The sequence below is a fragment of the Dryobates pubescens genome, chromosome 4 (assembly GCF_014839835.1).
Source record: "Dryobates pubescens isolate bDryPub1 chromosome 4, bDryPub1.pri, whole genome shotgun sequence".
Taxonomy (NCBI): Eukaryota; Metazoa; Chordata; class Aves; order Piciformes; family Picidae; genus Dryobates; species Dryobates pubescens.
Window position 1 is genome coordinate 14,269,784 of NC_071615.1, and position 18,050 is coordinate 14,287,833.

General features: G+C 42.0%; 1 protein-coding gene across 1 annotated transcript in view; it reads left to right on the forward strand.

Moving 5' to 3' along the window:
• The window catches only part of USP7 (ubiquitin specific peptidase 7), a 75,486-nt gene that overhangs the window by 47,509 nt on the left and 9,927 nt on the right, over positions 1-18,050 (forward strand). Inside the window, exons 8-23 of the mRNA XM_054180631.1 lie at positions 2,140-2,194; positions 3,275-3,355; positions 3,455-3,545; positions 4,310-4,392; positions 5,939-6,048; positions 6,715-6,871; positions 7,927-8,071; positions 9,012-9,142; positions 10,221-10,355; positions 10,550-10,651; positions 11,778-11,883; positions 12,900-12,992; positions 13,852-13,919; positions 14,916-15,016; positions 16,381-16,534; positions 17,922-17,989. Coding sequence (XP_054036606.1) covers positions 2,140-2,194; positions 3,275-3,355; positions 3,455-3,545; positions 4,310-4,392; positions 5,939-6,048; positions 6,715-6,871; positions 7,927-8,071; positions 9,012-9,142; positions 10,221-10,355; positions 10,550-10,651; positions 11,778-11,883; positions 12,900-12,992; positions 13,852-13,919; positions 14,916-15,016; positions 16,381-16,534; positions 17,922-17,989 — 1,680 coding nt within the window. The remainder of the gene's footprint in view (positions 1-2,139; positions 2,195-3,274; positions 3,356-3,454; positions 3,546-4,309; positions 4,393-5,938; positions 6,049-6,714; positions 6,872-7,926; positions 8,072-9,011; positions 9,143-10,220; positions 10,356-10,549; positions 10,652-11,777; positions 11,884-12,899; positions 12,993-13,851; positions 13,920-14,915; positions 15,017-16,380; positions 16,535-17,921; positions 17,990-18,050) is intronic.

Below are 18,050 nucleotides of genomic sequence, written 5' to 3' on the forward strand. Positions count from 1 at the left end.
AAAGCCTGGCTTGCTGTTTTCACTTTTGCTCAGTATTCAGTTCAATGCCTGCTATGTTTTCCAGTCTGGTGGTACTTGTGAGATGATGTTACAGAGTATAATTTAAAATCTGGAGCATCCAGATATACAACTGTGCGGTATAGTTGTGTTGAGAGGGATGATTTGAGTTTGGTGTTTGGTCTGGGTTTTTTTCCTCTAGTTTGGTGCACAAGTTAGCACAGAAGATTAAGATTAGTGTAGCTTTCACAAGCTTTCTCTTTGCTTGTTGTGTAAGCATGGAGTAGGATTTTACCAAGAACTGTTCTATTTGGTTGTATTTTGCTCTGCTTTGTGATGCTACATTTGTAGACTGGTCTTTTGCAGTGATATTGACAAGGATGTTTTTGTTGAAAAACAGGTGGGAAAAGTTTGCATCATCTTTTTCATCTTACTTAGTGTCCAGCCCATGTCATCTGCAGAGGCCCATTGTCATTCTCAGTGCTCTATTCCCATAAGACTCTTTGTAACCTTTCCTTTTCAACCTTTGAGGGAAGTTTAAGTTGAAATAGGTGTCCTCAGTGTTGTATGACAAGATGAACAAACCCTTGTCCTGCTAGCACACTGTACATTTAGTTTATCAGCACTCCTGCTGTCCTGTTTCACTGGAAACACATTCTGATAGCGTAAATACTTCATTTTCACCTTCAGTCCTAACTGTGTCATATTCAGCAGCATGAGGAGACCTTTCCTGAGGGTGTTGCAGATGCTTGAATTTTGTACCTGAGAGCAAGAGCCCGTCTTCATTCTGGGGAAGGAATTTTTGACTGCTTGAAGATTTGGTCTTCCCCTGACTCTTTACCACATTAAATCAGAGAGATATTTCTAGCCTTGTGAGACCTGCCTCTAGGTTGTGTAGAGCAGAACTTTTTACTGGGTGTTGTAAATTTGAGTTTGGCGTCTTTGAGTAGAAAGTGATGTCATTGTCTTAAGGAGCCCCTTTTGATCCTAATACTAGCATGGAACATTCTTCTTGATTTTGTCCCTTAAGCTGACTAGTGTGTGTAGCTTGGGGAGTCAGGAGGATGGTTCCCCATTCTTGATTAGCCAGCAAGTCATTTGGCTCATTTAAATGTGCACCCCCACACAATAGTTTTGGCACACTTTAGGGATCAGTATGCTGCTGTGTGCCAGTTGTGGTGAGTCAGAGAAGACAGTGGGAGGGGAAGTTAAAGCTGGTATTGGTCACTGGTACATGATTACCTCTGTGCTTGTGGCAATAAAGGCTGTGCTTGAACCTGGTGCTAGGGCCTCCAGCAACCATGGCTTATTTCGTATGGTTAGGAGAAATGACTGTTGCAGTAAGAGTTGTCAGAGACTTAAAAAGCATTCTTGAGTTTCAATTGAAGAGTTCATAGGAGAAAGTATTTTGTGCTGAAATGAAACCAGCTTTTATGCAGTAGTGCTGCCTACCCTTGTGGCAGTGTGCCACACTGGCTGTGAGGCATTTAGAGACTTGCTCTTTCACCCCTCCTTTCACATGAGTGGGTTTGCACATGGACAGTTCAGGAGGCTTCATGCCTCTTTTTGTCCTTGGAGTTACTGTGAGACCAGGATTCACTGTTTAGATGAGCACAAAGGAGCCAGTATTCCCTGTAAAGCCATTTGCTTCCTTTCATGTGCTGAAATAATCCCTGAATGCTACTTGACTCCACCTGAAGGGCCCTCAGAAGAGAGGCTGTTAGAAGCATGTTGCAGAAACAATTCCAACAGCACTGAATTGCTCCCAGCCCTTTTCTTACAAGTTTTTTGAACTGAGACTAGGCTGTAGGCTGGAATAATTCTTCTGCTAGCAACACTCTGGCCCTGGCCTCTTTAGCTGGCTCCAGCTGCCTTCCTGGTCCCTGGCTCCAGATTTAAAAAGAAAGAAGGCAGGTGGGCACTGAATAGCTGCCAAAATGTGCCCCAAGTTCACCTTCCCTTCTTCCTGACAAGTAAATGCTACAGAACTGAATCTTCCTGTGCATCACTCAGTACTAAATCTCAGAGTTGTTACATCTTGCTGTGTATTAACTCCTTGACCTGCAAAGAAACCAAAAAAATGTCTTTTGAGGTTTGTTTTCTTGATAATACATTAATTTTGTATTAATTTGCCTTACTAAGGTGGGAGACTTTAGACAGCTTCATGCAACATGATGTCCAGGAGCTGTGTCGAGTGGTATGTCTTTGCCTTTTCTTCCTGATCTCTGATGCTTAATATTGTCTCTTGTTACTGTGTCTATATAATGTAATTTAGTAACAGTGCCAGTGATACTGGCACTGATTAATTTAAATTAGCTCTGTGAGAGTGTTTGCCTTGGTTTATTTCTCTTAAGAATGGGATTGTTTGTGACCTTTTGTGGGTGAAGAATATGGAAAGCATAGGGAAGGTTGAAAATAAATGGGGAGGAGTAACACCAGGTACCAGTACAGACTAAAGGTTGTCCTGCTGGAAAGCAGCTCCATGGAGAAGGACCTTGGAGTCCTAGTGGACAGCAAGTTATCCATGAGCCAGCAATGTGCCCTTGCGGCCAAGAGGGCCAATAGTATCTCCAATTCAATAGAGACAGGGATCTGCTGGAGAGAGTCCAATGGAGAGCTATGAGAATGATGAAGGAAGTGGAACATCTCTCCTGTGAAGAGAGACTGAGAGTCCTGGGGCTGTTTAGTCTTGAAGAGAAGGCTGAGAGGGGATCTTCCTAATGCCTATAAATATCTATGAGGAGTGGGTATCAGGATGAAGGTACCGGTCTCCTTTCGGTGCTGCCCGGTGACAGGACAAAGAACAATGTGTACAAGTGGGAACAGAGGAGATTCTACCTCAATTCTTTATAGTGAGGGTGATGAAGCACTGGAACAGGCTGCCCAGACAGGTGGTGGAGTCTACTCCAAAGGCTTTCAAAACCCTCCTGGATGTGTTCCTGTGAGGCCTGCCCTAGGTGATCCTGCTTTGGCACTTCCAACTCCTAACATTCTGTGTGCTAGTGGTCCTTATATAGCCATGGAGAGAAATGCAGGTTTGAAGATGCAAATGGATTGTGAGGGTTTTCAGGGCTTGAATGTAGCTGGAGTAGTCCTCAGTGCAGTTTTCAGGAGGGAGAGGAAGATTTAAAGGACTAGTAAAATGCCAGTACAAACAAGCTAACATTTCACTTTAATGCAAGTGACTTAGAGTTCAATCAGTGAAGTAGTCATCTCTGTGATGAATAAATTCCAACCCTGCAAGTGTGGCCAATGTAAAAGCTCATTTCTCTTTCAGCTGCTCGATAACGTGGAAAACAAAATGAAAGGCACATGTGTAGAAGGCACTATTCCCAAGTTGTTCAGAGGGAAGATGGTGGTATGTATTTAATAGACTTCTGTTTTTAAAAAAGAAGAAAATTAACTCTGTTTCCTGAACACATTGAAATTCTGTGGTTTTTTGGTCTTTTGTTTACAGTCTTATATCCAATGCAAACATGTAGACTACCGATCTGAACGAATAGAAGATTATTATGACATCCAGCTAAGTATAAAGGGAAAGAAAAATAGTAAGTGATACATCATGATGCACCAATCAAATACTTCAACATGTTGGACATGTGCCTGTTGATTTTGAGTGGGTTTGTTGGTGCTCAGCACTTTGCAGTGTCCCTGCTTTAAGGCAGCCCTTCAAAAACATCTTCTGTAGAAAATGGTTTTGCTTATGTTACCTTTTTTCTTCCTTTCATTTCCTTTCCCTGCTCCTTCCTCTTTAATTCTCTCACTGATCTCTTTTCATAAAACTCTTATGGCATAATTTTAGGAGTTTGCCAGGTGTCATAAAAGTGCATAGCATGCCGTGGTAATAACAGTGGGTTATAATTTACATATGAGGGTGAACTTGGAGGAAATACAGTCTTGTTCAGACCTGACCTTAGTAATAAGCAAATAAAAAGCACTAAGGACTAATGAGAGTGGTCTTCTCTGACTTTACCAAGTACTTGACGTGAGACACTCTAAAAAGGACATGTAAGAGTCCAGCAGGCAAAGTCATCTGGCTGGATACTTAACAGATGCAAAGTGAGACCAGGAGATTTGGCAGACAGTTGAACCTACATGGTTTTAAAATCTGTTGCTGTTCTTACGTATGCCCTTACAATTTGATGCTTTTCTTGACATTCTTAAACAATAGAAAACTTGGCTTTTTCAAGTGAAGACAGAAAGATTCAAACACAACATCTCATGTCTTGACAGTTTATTTGCTTAACAATGTATTAATTAATCAGGCTGGAGTAAGCCTTCCCTACCATTCACAAATCTTCTTTTCGTTTAGTTTTCGAGTCCTTCATTGACTACGTTGCAGTGGAACAGTTGGATGGTGATAACAAGTATGATGCAGGAGAGCATGGTTTGCAGGTATTTTCTTTTTATTTTATTTTTTAAATTGCATTTCTGTATCCCTGATAAAGTAACTTTGCAAAGGTTTGGTAGTCAAAAAGTGGTACAAACCCCGTTCTAGGTTGTAGCAATGATATTTGGTGGTTTTACCCCTTAGACAAGCAATTAAGCTCCTCTTAATTGCTGTTAGGTTTCTTAAAATGGAGGATGGATTTCAAAATGGTCTAATTAGCAGTGAGTTTTATACCAGTAAGTGTTTTAGGGACTAGTGTAGTTAATATCTTTACTGATCTCAGGCCTGAGAATCAGAGAATGGCTTAGATTGGAAGGGACCTCAGAGATAGCTGCTCCAACCTCCCTGCCATGGACAGGGACACCTCTCAACCAGGCTCATCTGCTTAAGGCCTTATCTAACCTGGCCTAGAACACCCCCAGGGAGGAGGCATCCACAGCCTCCCTGAGCAAGCCTATTCCAGAATTTCACCACTCTTGTACTAAGGACGTTCTTCCTAAGCTCCAGTCTAAACCTCCTCTCTCTCATCTTAAAACCATTCCCCCTTGTCTTCTTGCTGGATACCCTTATGAAAAGTCCCTCTGCAACCTTCCTGTAGGATCCCTTCAGGTATTGGAAGGCAGCTCTGAGGTCCCCCTGGGGGTCTTCTTTAGGCTGAACAACCTGATCTCCTTCAGCCTATCCTCATAGCAGAGGTGCTTCAGCCCTTGGATCATCTTTATGGCCCTCTTCTAGACTCACTCTAGCAGCTCTGTGTCCTTCTTAAGATGGTCTGCTCTTCTATGTGTGTCATTAAAAAGTGGCATAGCTCTAAAAGTAACTTTAGAGAGATCATTTCTGTATCATCAACAAGAATGCCAAATGAACCTTTGGAATTTCAAACATTTGTGTGCACATATTTGTGAGCTATTCAGCTGCACTTTTTGCTGCACCCACTGTAAGAACCTGGAGTCAGCCTTGAGCAGCTGAGTCTAGTTGAGAGGCCTCCCTGCCCATGTCAGGGAGGTTTGCGTAGATGACCTCTAATGTCTCTTCCAACCTTAGGCATTCTAGGATTCTGTGAAGCCTATGAAAAGTGCTAGTTTACTAAAAGCTTGCTTTTGTAGCCTCCATGTATCAGGTTTTGTTAGGAGTGTTCCACATGTTCTTCAGCTGTTCTTAAGAAGGCACAGCATGGCAGCCAAATACTTGCTGGCAGGACACGATGACCATCAAATTCTTAATTGATCAAATCCCAGCAGTTTGCCTCCATATTCCCTTTCCATTTTATTTATACAGGTAACTTGCTTTTAGTGCAGTCAGGCATTCACATGTCTTTGTATGAACAACCTAAACTGAAATAAACTGGGTTCTTGAATGTGTTACTGGAGCAGCTCATGGGAAGGTTCATGCAGCCTTAAGATAGTTAAGTTCCACCCAAGTTCTTTGTGCCCCTTGTGTTGTCAAGCCTATAAAATAAAAGTCTATAGGAAAAGTGTTCACAGCAAATAAGTATTTTGAGTTGCTAAAACTCTTGCAATTTAAACCTTGTATTTCCTTCAAACTGACCAGGAGGCAGAGAAAGGTGTGAAGTTCCTGACATTGCCACCAGTATTACACTTACAGCTCATGAGATTTATGTATGATCCTCAGACTGACCAAAACATCAAGATAAATGATAGGTAAGTTGTTTGGGGTTCTTTTAGTCATTGTACAACACTCAAGTAGGTGTTAATAATGTGAAACAAGTGAAAGCATCTTTCAATACTTTATGGAACATTGTGCGTGAACGTTGGTGCATAACCATACGCTACCACAAGAGTAAGTAGGACAAATAAGTAGTCCTCTGCTTTCTCTCCATCTATTGCCCACTCATTTTGAGTAGAGGCTGATGCTTTCTCAAGGAGATAAGTTGTTGATTGTAAACTAAATCTGGATCTCAGTGATTTCAGTCTTGCCAAGAAGGTGAGACTGCAGTGCTTGAAGATATTTCAGTCCAGTGCTGGAAAAGCTGCATTTGGGTACTCAAAAACAGCATGTTTTGAACTATTCCCTTGCCACAGTGAATCCAAACCAGCACTATTTCAGTATAGTACTCTTACCCTTGTTACTGAGACCATACTTTTTCAAAGATGCTTATGAGGATTAGTTTTACTCTGCATTCAAACACCATAAATCTTAACCACTCTCTGCAGTATGTCCTGGATAGAAATGGCATTGTCACAACTATCTCATTCCTCATTTGGGTTTTGTAACTTGCTTTAGGAATGAGTGGAGATGCCCTGCATAATAGCATGCTGTTTCTGAACTACAAATACTACAGCTGTCTTCATTCTTTTCAAAACTAGGTTTGAGTTTCCTGAACAGTTGCCACTAGATGAATTTTTGCAAAAAACAGATCCTAAAGACCCTGCAAATTACATTCTTCATGCAGTTCTAGTCCACAGTGGAGATAACCATGGTGGACATTACGTTGTTTACTTGAATCCAAAGGGGGATGGCAAAGTGAGTATTGAAAAGAACCTTAACATATTTGTGGTTTGCAATATCTGTGTGCAGTGTTCTTCATGGGCAGATCTTGGGAATGTTTGTTCCCTAACAGAAGAGTGTGCTGGCACATTCACTTCATCACACGGGGATTTGACTTTTCCATGTAGTTCTTGGCTTGATACTCTTTCATTTGGTGCCTATTCTGACATGTTTGGGAAACTTACTTTGTATTTGCAAAATGAAAACTCAGCAACCCTCATGTCTAGCATTTGCTCCTTGGGAGGAGCTTGTGCTTGGAGGTGTTGAAGAACCTCGTCTGAAGAAAAGCAGCTTCATCTTTGCTGTTGGCTTTTGGCAAAAGACTTATAACTGAGGGAATCCATTCAGTTGTGCCATGTGTAAGTGTTGAGACTTCATCCAGCGTTTTCTTTAGGCTGACTTCAGGCTGAAGCAAATATGAGCAAATGTTTCAGTGACTCAGAAGTTCAGTGTCTTTGCATGTCCCACTGTGACAGGTCTAGGTGACTTAATTGGATTGGACATTTATAGGTCAGGTGTCTCTTCCCTCGAGTTGACTGGTTTGGTGTGTGCAGGAGTGTTCACATTAAAAGTAAGAAGTCAGATGTTTTGCTTCAGATTTCTCTGTCATTGTTAATTGGCTTTATTGTTTCTATTTACAAACTGCTGTAAATGGACAATAACCAGATATGCATCACTGCTTTTCATTGCAGTTTACAGCAAATAAGGTCAATTTTTCAATTCATATAGAAATGTTAGATACCTGAATAACAGTTTTAAGAAAAAGTTCTTTGAATAATTATGGGGATTTGGTATTCAGTGTAAAATAGTCAACTATTTCAGTAAAGGTTTGGTATTTATGGCTTTCCTTCTGCTGATCACAAGTAGCAGGTAGCACAAATCATCCTGAACCAGGGCTTTTTTTAGATGCGTGCTGCTTGAAGAGCAATTTTAGTTACTTCAAAGAGCTGAAAGGCGTGCCAGAAATAGGATTAATTTATCATTCAAGAACATGGGTTTGTGTGTAAAATGCTATAACATTTTCCCTCCAGTGGTGTAAGTTTGATGACGATGTTGTATCAAGATGCACGAAGGAGGAGGCGATTGAACACAACTACGGAGGTCACGACGATGACTTATCTGTACGGCACTGTACGAACGCCTACATGTTGGTTTACATCAGGGAGTCAAAACTGAGTATGTATGCTCTGCCTGTGTTCCAAGTTAGATAGAATTACAGGGCTTTAGGGCTATAGTTTACTTCTGAATTGTTGACAGTCTTCCTACACAAAGGGGCTTCCTTAGTTATAGTTGGAATTTATTAGAGGTTCCATGGGATCAGGCAGCCTTTCACTCTTCAAATGTGTGCTTAACCTCGTGGTGGTGTGCCTTAGCACGGTGAGTCAGGACTGCCAAGTGCTTCATAGGATGGAGAAATCAGTGAACTGCAGTGAAGGAAACTAAATGCAGTTGATTATAAATATGTAGCTCTACGTGTTTAGTCTTGAGAAGAGAAGGCTGAGTGGGAGATCTTGTTAGTGTCTATAAATACCTGATGGGGGTGTGTTTGGATGAAGGTGCCAGGCTCTTCAGTGGTGCCCAGTGACAGGACAAGGAACAGCAGAGAAGAGTTAGAACACAGGAGAATTCATCTCAGCCTGAGAAGATGTTTCTTTGTAGTGAGGGTAACAGAGCCCTGGAACAGGCTGCCCAGTGTGGTGGCAGAGGCTCTTTCTCTGGAGACTTTCAAAATCTGTCTGGATGTGTTCCTGTGCAGCCTGTCCTAGGTGTTCCTGCTTTGGTGGTGGGGCTGGACTAGATGATCCTTTGATGTCTCTTCCAACCCCTAACATTCCATCATTCTGTGTAGCTCTGTTGAGTAGTGGTAAATACTTTTTTTTAATCCTGGAATGAATATTTAATTCAGAAGGCTGATACATATTTCATGGAAGGAGTACATTTTGGCTTAGGATAGAAAAGGCTTCTTTTGCCAAAACATGATGATATCAAATCATGGTTTTAATTAAGAGATGAAAAAGCCCAGTTTTGACTTCAAATCAGAGAAAATTCAACTGCATATGAAGAAAACCCTGTTTGATGTAAATCTTGGAATGACATCACAAAATCTGCTTTCTAGGTGAAGTTTTGCAGCCTGTCACAGACCATGATATTCCTCAGCAACTTGTAGAAAGGCTACAAGAAGAGAAGAGGATAGAAGCTCAGAAGAGGAAGGAGAGGCAAGAAGCTCACCTGTATATGCAAGTGCAGGTCAGCTTTTGAAATGGATAAAGTTGCAAGAGCCTTGTCATTAAAATTCAGAATGTTAAGCCACCCAAGACAAACCTTTATTTTAATGTCTTTTAAATTTGTGTTTGGAAGTAGTGTTTGAAGTGAAATTATGGTTTTAGTGCTTGTAAGTATATTTACATATGGAGTGAACCCTAATGAAACAAACAGTACTGTATGTGACAGGGATTTCTGTGTTCTGTAGAGTTCTGTGCTTGTGAGTACAGTTGGTGAGTTCAGGTGAAGGGAAGGGGACCAAGTTATTGGAAATGGCTGCCATGCCACTGCACTTTTATCTCCTTCAGGAATTATTTTCTAAAATTAGAATGTATCTAGCCATAGGCTGCAAGCCTGGACTACTGCCAAACTGAGCTCATCAAGTGGAAGCAGAAGGAGAGAGTGCTTATATTTGCAATTATCTTTTTGGAAAAGCCAGATGGACTGGATTGTTATGAATTGCCTTAAGGAACCCTGTTTATGGCTTTTTCCAGAGCCCATCTGGCACAAGAAAATAGAACCCATTTGCCTCTGAATTTCCTTGCATTTCCTTTCTGGTGTTCCTAAGTAGAGCCAGCAGTGAACTTCAGCTTGTTCTACACTGCATTTACTCTAGAGCTGCTTTCAGTGGAGAGAGTGGCAGAGTTGCACCTTTTGTCTTCATTACCAAAGAGCGCATGAGAGCTGTGGGAGATACATGAAACATTTTAGGCCAACCTCCTTGCATCACACCAGTAAAATAATTCTGTAGCCTTTATTTAAGTGCCAAGATGGATAGAACACGTTTCCAAGATTGAGATCTGAGTGCAACTGGTTTTTAATTGCTCAGGATTTGTAAGTATTAGTGTATCCTAATTGCACTGATTTGACTATCAGTCACACTTTTAACATTTCATGATAATCTCTGTACTTTCAAATTTTCTTCATGAGAACATGGATGGTGTTAGCAGTGTGCCACTATTCAGGCAGGCAGTGATGTTGCCCAGCAAAGCACCAGGAGAAGGTTGCAGCGTTGTGCCAGCTGAGTTGATGCGATCGGTAATCTTTAAATGTGGTTTTTCAGATAGTAGCAGAGGATCAGTTCTGTGGTCACCAAGGCAATGACATGTACGATGAAGAGAAAGTGAAATACACCATCTTCAAAGTATTAAAAAACTCCACACTCACAGAATTTGTTCAAAATCTCTCTCAAACCATGGTAAGTGTTCTGCATCTGAGGAGCTGGGCGCATTTGTTTGACTGTGTTACAGCTACTTTGTAGTCTTTATCTTCTCCAAGTATTGTCAGCAGCTGTAATTTAGGCCTTGGAAAAGGGAAGATCTGTTTAGGTTTAATAAAAGTATCTTAGCCTTTTGTTTTGTTATCTCCTGACATGATTTGTATTTATTTTAGGGATTTCCCCAGGATCAAATCAGATTATGGCCAATGCAAGCTAGAAGTAACGGAACAAAAAGACCTGCAATGCTAGATAATGAAGCAGATGGCAATAAAACGGTAAATACTCACTGCCAGGGGACATTATTTCTGTGCATCACCCATGGTTTGTGTCTTTCTTGGCAAATCTGTAAGTTTGGGGCATCAGATTTATCAGGGTTTTAATTTAACTTAGATCTGGTAATATGTTTTACTTGAGAAGACCTCAGATTTAGTGGACTAATTGGGATAGGAAGGAGTGTGATGCATGACTTACCTTCCATCAAAAAAAGCATAATCATGAGTTCTATGTTAGATTTCCTAAAGCTATGTCTGTTTGAGTCCTCCTTTTTTGAGAAAGCCCTGTATTTAATGAAACATGTTGCTTTAAATGTAAAAGATTGTATCTGTATACCACTGAAAACACTGATTTGTTAACTTACTGCTTCTCAAGTGAAGTAATTTTGTTGCTGTAGGTACTGTAGAAATAGTTAAATGAAAAAGAAACAAGTCCCTTTAAAATAAAATCTAGAATCATAGTGTGTCTTACCTTGGAAGGGACCTCAGAGGTCATCTAATTCAACTTCCCTGCCATGGGCAGGGATGCCTCTCAACTAGGCTTGGCTGCTCAAGGCCTCGTCCAGCCTGGCATCTACAACCTCCCTGGGCAAACTATTCCAGACTCTCACCATCCTCGTACTGAAGAACTTCCTCCTAAGCTCCAGTTTAAACTTACTCTCCCTCAGCTTCAAACTTTTCCCCCTTGTCCTATTGCTAGACACCCATATGAAAAGGCCTTCTCCAGCCTTCATGTAGGATCCTTTCAGGTACTGGAAGGCAGCTCTAAGTTCCCTGCCCTGAGCCTTGTCTTATCCTGGCTGAACAACCCCAGTTCCCTCAGCCTATCCTCATAGCAGAGGTGTTCTAGCCCTTGGATTATCTTTATGGCCCTCCTCTGGCTTCACAGCTCTGTGTCCTCCTTATGATGGAGACACCAGAACTGGGCACATTAAAATATAATTGGTGTTACAGTCTGTCATAGCTTCTCTTAATAAACATCAACTTCCTGCCATTATCACAACTTAAAAAATAACTCTCCCAGTAATAGAATGTCATAAAGGTCTTGTGTCTGATGAAAAAGCAGATACCAGGTTATATTACTTTCTTCAGAGACTTTTTTTTTTCTTCTCTGTTGTTTTTTACATAGATGATTGAGCTCAGTGACAATGAAAATCCATGGACAATATTTTTGGAAACAGTAGATCCAGAGATGGCTGCTACTGGAGCAACATTACCCAAGTTTGATAAAGATCGTAAGTGTACATCCGAAAACTTCCTCCAAAATGCTTGTGTTTGGGGTGTCTCTTGGCAAACACTGGCAGTGCTGAAGTTACAGAACACAGAATTAACCAGGTTGGAAAAGACCTTGGGGATCATCAAGTCTAACCTGTCACCCCACACCATCTAATCAACTAAATCATGGCACTTAAGTGCCTCATTTGGTCTCATTCTAAACACTTCCAGTGATGGTGACTCCACCACCTCCTTGGGCAGCCTATTCCAATGGCCAATCTCTCTTTCTGGGAAGAACTTCTTCCTAACATCAAGCCTAAACTTCCCCTGGCACAGCTTGAGACTGTGTCCTCTTGTTCTGGTGCTGGTTGCCTGGGAGAAGAGACCAAACCCCACCTGGCTACAACCTCCTTTTAGGTAGTTGTAGATGGTGATAAGGTCTACCCTGAGCCTTCTCTTCGCCAGGCTAAGCAACCGTAGGCCCCTCAGCTGCTCCTCATAGGGCTTGTGCTCCCCACCCCTCCCACCCTCACTGCCCTTTTCTGGACATGTTCAAGTGTCTCAATGTCCTTCTTAAATTGAGGGGCCTGAACTGGACACAGGAATCAAGGTGTGGCCTAACCAGTACTGAATACAGGGGCAGAATGACTTCCCTGTTCCTGCTGGCCACACGATTCCTGATCCTGGCCAGAGTGCCACTGGCCTTCATGGCCACCTGGGCACATTGCTGGCTTGTGTTCAGCCTGCTGTCAATCAGCAAGTGGTACATTGTGCCACTGCTGACATTGGGGTTTTTTCTCATGCAGTTTTTCCCTCCTTTCATCACTCTCTCTCCAAGTGGAAAATGTTTCACCTGTTGTTAGAATCACTCAATACATTTTTACATAAAGCTGACTTACAAAAAATTCAGCCTTTAAGAGCATTCTAAGGGCTTTTAGCACATTAATAAACCAAAGGCACATCTTTGTTACTGTTTGGTGTCTCTTGACCTATCCAAATCAGCTTTCTGACGTGAAGTCTTGTTTGTTGATTGTAGATGATGTAATGTTGTTTCTGAAGATGTATGACCCGAAGACTCGGAGTTTGAATTATTGTGGACATATCTATACACCTATATCCTGTAAAATACGTGAGTTTACCGTTCCTTTATATTGTGAGGAAGGCAACAGATGGCATTCCCTCCTCTTTTCCTCCCTTCTTTTACAATTTTATCACTGAAAGCAAAGGTAGCCACAGCAAGAAACTCTGATTTCTCCCAACACCTGACAGTTTTACTGGCACAACACAGAGAACAAAACTTTCTGCAAGGCTGAGGGACTTGCCTTAATGACACCCTTGGCTGCCAGTTGAATTTTTGTTACAGGTTTGCTGGGTTCCCCAGGTGTTCCTGAATGTAAACAGCTGTTTCAGCCTTGCTGTAAGGCTTTGTGATTTGATATTGCTCTCCAGTTCAGTTTTATCCTTGGATTTCAAGCTCTCTTTTGCAGCTCTTCACTCTGGTAGCCTGAGAGCAGCTGCTCAGACAGAACTGGTTGTGAGCCTTGTTTTTCATGTGGGTTCATTTGAAGAATTCAGCAACTGTCCACTGAGTAAAAATAGTTTGACTTGTCATCTTGAGTGTCTCATTTGGTTGACTTCTACATGTTATCTAATTTTGTATTTTAGCTGTTTTTCTTGGGGTTTATTGTTGGGGTTGGGTTTTTTTTTTTTTTGACAAGTGCTGAATTTTTTTCTCTTGGGAAAGAGCAATATTTCATCTCTTTGATGGCCTTGCACATTTTATTTTACTCTTGCTCAGATGAAGTAGAAGGCAGCCATAAAGCCTGTCTCTGGGTTGAATGTCAGTAAGGGAAGCTCTAACCAGGAAGGCTTGCTTTCTTAGGCATTTTCAAACAGTTACCCAGGGTAGAAAAGCAGGTTCTCTCCTTTTTGAGGAGGTCTCACTAGCAGCTGAAGTGCCACTTCAAATTCTTTCTCTTTTCTAATAGGTGACTTGCTTCCAGTTATGTGTGACAGAGCAGGATTTCCACGAGAAACTAACCTTATCCTCTATGAGGTTTGGACTGATAAGCTTTTTCTGTGGCTTTTTTTTTGTCTTTTACATGCTGTAACTAGAGAAAAAGAAGCTTTATTTGCTACAGGAAAAGGTTACTCCTTATGGTGGTAATTTACAAATCCTAAGCACTCTGTAACCTGTAGCTTTGAAGTCTACAGTGCAGCAGGAGACTATAAGAGCAGCAGGTAGTTAACTTCAAAACAGTTTTCAAATTAAACAACTTGAAACATGAGGCTTTATAAACAACAAAATCTCTGTGAAGTCATGCATGAGCAGCTTTGCTGTGCTAAATCTGTGCTTGTCCTCTGACTTGCTGTGTTAGAGGAGCTAATGCTGCTGTTACTGGCCATTGTGTTTTCAGTGCTCCGTTTGGCAGAGTTGAGAGAATGTTGCATCTTCTTCCTTCCCTGCATGCGAAGTCACCAAACAAAATCCTTGCTCTGCTAAAATGTTTCTGCCCAAATACAGAAATAGTAAATCTTTATTAACTGCTGTATTTATTGAGTGCTGAAGATGCAGATCCTGCCAAGACAAAGTTCTTGCTGTAGTATGAACAAGGAATTGGGGTTTTCATTGCCATCTTTGTTAGCAGTCATGCTGAGCTCTCTGGTTGTTCCAGGGAAGTCAGGCACTCCTGAAAGAAGTGAATTGTTGCACATAAGTTCTGCACTATAAAAATGAGTGAGCACAATTGGTGTGCTCCAGGTTTCCCAGCATCTCTGAATTTTGGAAAGTTTTCAGTTTCAACAAGACAATGCTGAATGAGAGAATACTTCTGGAAATTAAAGTATTTTGAATGAGAGTCCAAAGGCAAACATGAGCAGCCAGCTTTAGCAATAGCAGTTAGGTATATCTGGACCTTAGCTGAGGTTACACCTAATTTGCATGTGTCATCTCCCCATGTGTTTCAGTTAACTGATCATTTCTTCATTATTATGATCTTATTTTTTGTCTTTTGCTTGTCCTGTGATCAACAGCTACTGTTCTTTATTGCAGGAAGTTAAACCCAATTTAACAGAAAGGATTCAAGACTATGATGTATCCCTTGATAAAGCTCTTGACGAACTCATGGACGGCGACATCATCGTGTTTCAGAAGTATGTGTTTTAAGGGCTCAGCTTAATGCAATGAAATGACCTGGTTCACTTCCTTTCACCTTAGCATTTTTAACAAGAACAAAGTATGATTTTTCCAACACTAGACATGCTTGGCAGTTTTCATTTGTTTATTCAAAGGGCAAATTAAGAGAAATAGTGTTAGTATTTTAATTATCCCATGCCACGTTATGTAAGGAAAAGAAGACTTCATCTTAGTTTACAAAACTAACCTAAACCAGATCTTAATATTGCCAAAGGATGTAGCTCAGCAATGCATCTGAGTTCTGCAGCTTTTTCTTGGGAGCTGCTGTAACTTAGACACTGAAGAGCCCACCAGCGTTGCAGATCTCAGGCTCGGTACCATTACCACTGTACAGGGCTCTTGGCTTGGAGATCCTTTCAGCCTACAACTAAACTAAGCTGCTTTCCTGTTTTCTCCTTTTATTCATGCTCACAGTAAGTTCTTTACTGGTCTTAGGTAATGATGAGATGCTCCAAATTTGCCTGAGCATATGTGACTCAGGTGTATTGGTGCTTCAGCTGGAGCTTTCTCCAAGGCAAAAGGAGAGCTCCTGCATCTTGTATCCGTTAAAGGCATCTTTCATAAGCTTGTCAGGGCTATGAATCAGCATTTCTATGCTCTCACTCCAGATAGTCACACCCAACTGTGTTGCTCTGTTTCTCTCCATGGGCTGACAGTGGGTGGAAACCAGCTAGTCTATCTTCAGCACTCTTACCCCAGATTATGTGAGATGAATGTATTTCTCATGTCATGCCTTGGAACTCGCATTCCCTGTTGACCCAGTTGGTGTTATGCACCTTTGGCTGGCTGCTGACTCCTGGGTAAGTGCACAGCTTGTACCCTGGTGCTGTTTCTCTGCTGAGAAGTTAGGGGTACCAGTCAGTAGTGACCCAAACCAGCACCTGTGCCTGATGCTTTGCTTCCATGGTTCAAGGAGTGCTATTGTACATCTGGCCTTTGTGCAAAACAATTCATACAGGAGTACGTGGAAAGCTGTGGCAGCGTTGGTACAGACACACAGCAACGTGCCAGGGTGGGAGGGAGGGGAAGGCTCCTGCCAGAATGTTGCTGTGGAGTTACTGGGCTCAGCATTGCCAGGTTGCCAAGTGAGGGAGCACAGCCAGGGGCTGCCTTGGCCCTTGCACTGCACAGGGGTGTGGGTCACCCCGACTGTTGAGTTCTACTGCCTACAAGTGGTGGCTCTTTAAAAAGGCTTCTAGGCCTGATTTCTTGATCTCTCCACTGTTGTGACTTACTATAGACCATGTACTTAAAAGTCCCAACTGCTTGTGTGTGTAACAGTGTGATATGTAATGGTGTTATCATGTGTTTGCTCTTGTAGGGATGACCCAGAAAATGACAACAGTGAGCTACCAACAGCTAAAGAGTACTTCCGAGACCTCTATCATCGTGTGGATGTCATTTTCTGTGATAAAACCATCCCAAATGACCCAGGCTTTGTTGTTACTTTATCCAATAGGATGAATTACTTTCAGGCACGTGTCCAACTTTTTCTTTCCTTTTGTTTCCATATTCTGAAAGTAACTTTTGCACAAGTTCACAAGTGTGCTATACAGGCTTCTAGAACAGAGTGTATTTTGTTCTTGTAGGCTTTTAGCACTGTGGTAATGAAAAATGCAAGGAAGCAACCGATGCTTGTGAGAAGAAAATAAAACTTCATAGTTTTATTAATAATGAATTATTTAACAATAGGATTCATTCTTGATAGGCCATATCACTTCAATGAAATCACAGCATGTTAGGGGCTCAAAGGGATTTCAAAATATTATCCAGTCCAAACCCCCTACCAGAGCAGGATCACCTAGAGTAGGTCACACAGAAACGCGTCTGTGCATGTTTGGATTGTCTCCAGAGAAGGAGACTCCACATCCTCTCTGGGCAGCCTGCTCCAGGGCTGTGTCACCCTCACAGTGAAAAGGTTTTTCCCTATGTTTATGTGGAACCTCCTCTATTCCAGCTTGCACCCACTGCCCCTTGTCCTATCACTAGACATCACTGAGCAGAGCCTGCCTCCATTCTCCCAGGACTTTCCCTTCAAATCTTTATAAACATGAATGAGGTCACCCCTCAGGTTCCTCTTCTCCAAGCTAAAGAGACCCAGCTCCCTCAGCCTTTCCTCAGAAGGAAGATGTTCCACTGCCATCAGCATCTTTGTGACTCTGCACTGGACTCTTTAAAGCAGTTCCTTGAGGCCTGTCTCTGAGGGAGCCCAGAACTGCACACAATATTCTAGAACCTATCTCAGCCTACTAACCACAGCCCTTCTTATGCATCCCAGGATGCCATTGGCCTTCTTGGTCACAAGGGCATGTTGCTGGCTCATGGTCATCCTTTTGTCCACCAGGACTCCCAAGTCCTTTTCCCCAGAGCTGCTCTTCAGCAGGTCAGCCCCCAACCTATACTGGTCCATGGGGGTCTTCTTTCCCAGATGCAAGGCTGTACGCTTGTCCTTGTATTTCATTCAGTGTCTTCCTGCCCAGATCTCCAGCCTCTCTAGGTCCTGCTGAATGGCAACACAGCCTTCAGGTGTGTCAGCCACTCTTCCCAGTTTTGTCATCAGCATACTTTCTGACAGTGCAGTCCAAAAGAAGAATGGAGCTCTTGCTGTGGGTTTTGTGGCCTTTTGGTGACAGAGATTTGTTATTAAGAGCTTCCTCACCTGTGGGGTTTTTTTCTTGGTATGTCTTAATATCTAAACAGCTGATAGAGAATAAAGATAGGAGTTTCTTTAGCCTTGGGGAAGGAGACACAGTGGGCCTTTCAAAATTTCAGTGGCATGATGTTCTTGATGTGTAATGAGTGATTGCACCACTCAAATAGTACTCCAACATCATCCAGAACTTACAAACCATTTCTTTGCAGGTTGCGAAGACAGTTGCGCAGAGGCTTAACACGGATCCAATGCTATTACAGTTTTTCAAATCTCAAGGGTAAGATGAATTTCCTTAGTGTGTTGTCTCAACTGCTTTTTAAACTCTTTAGCCCAAATAC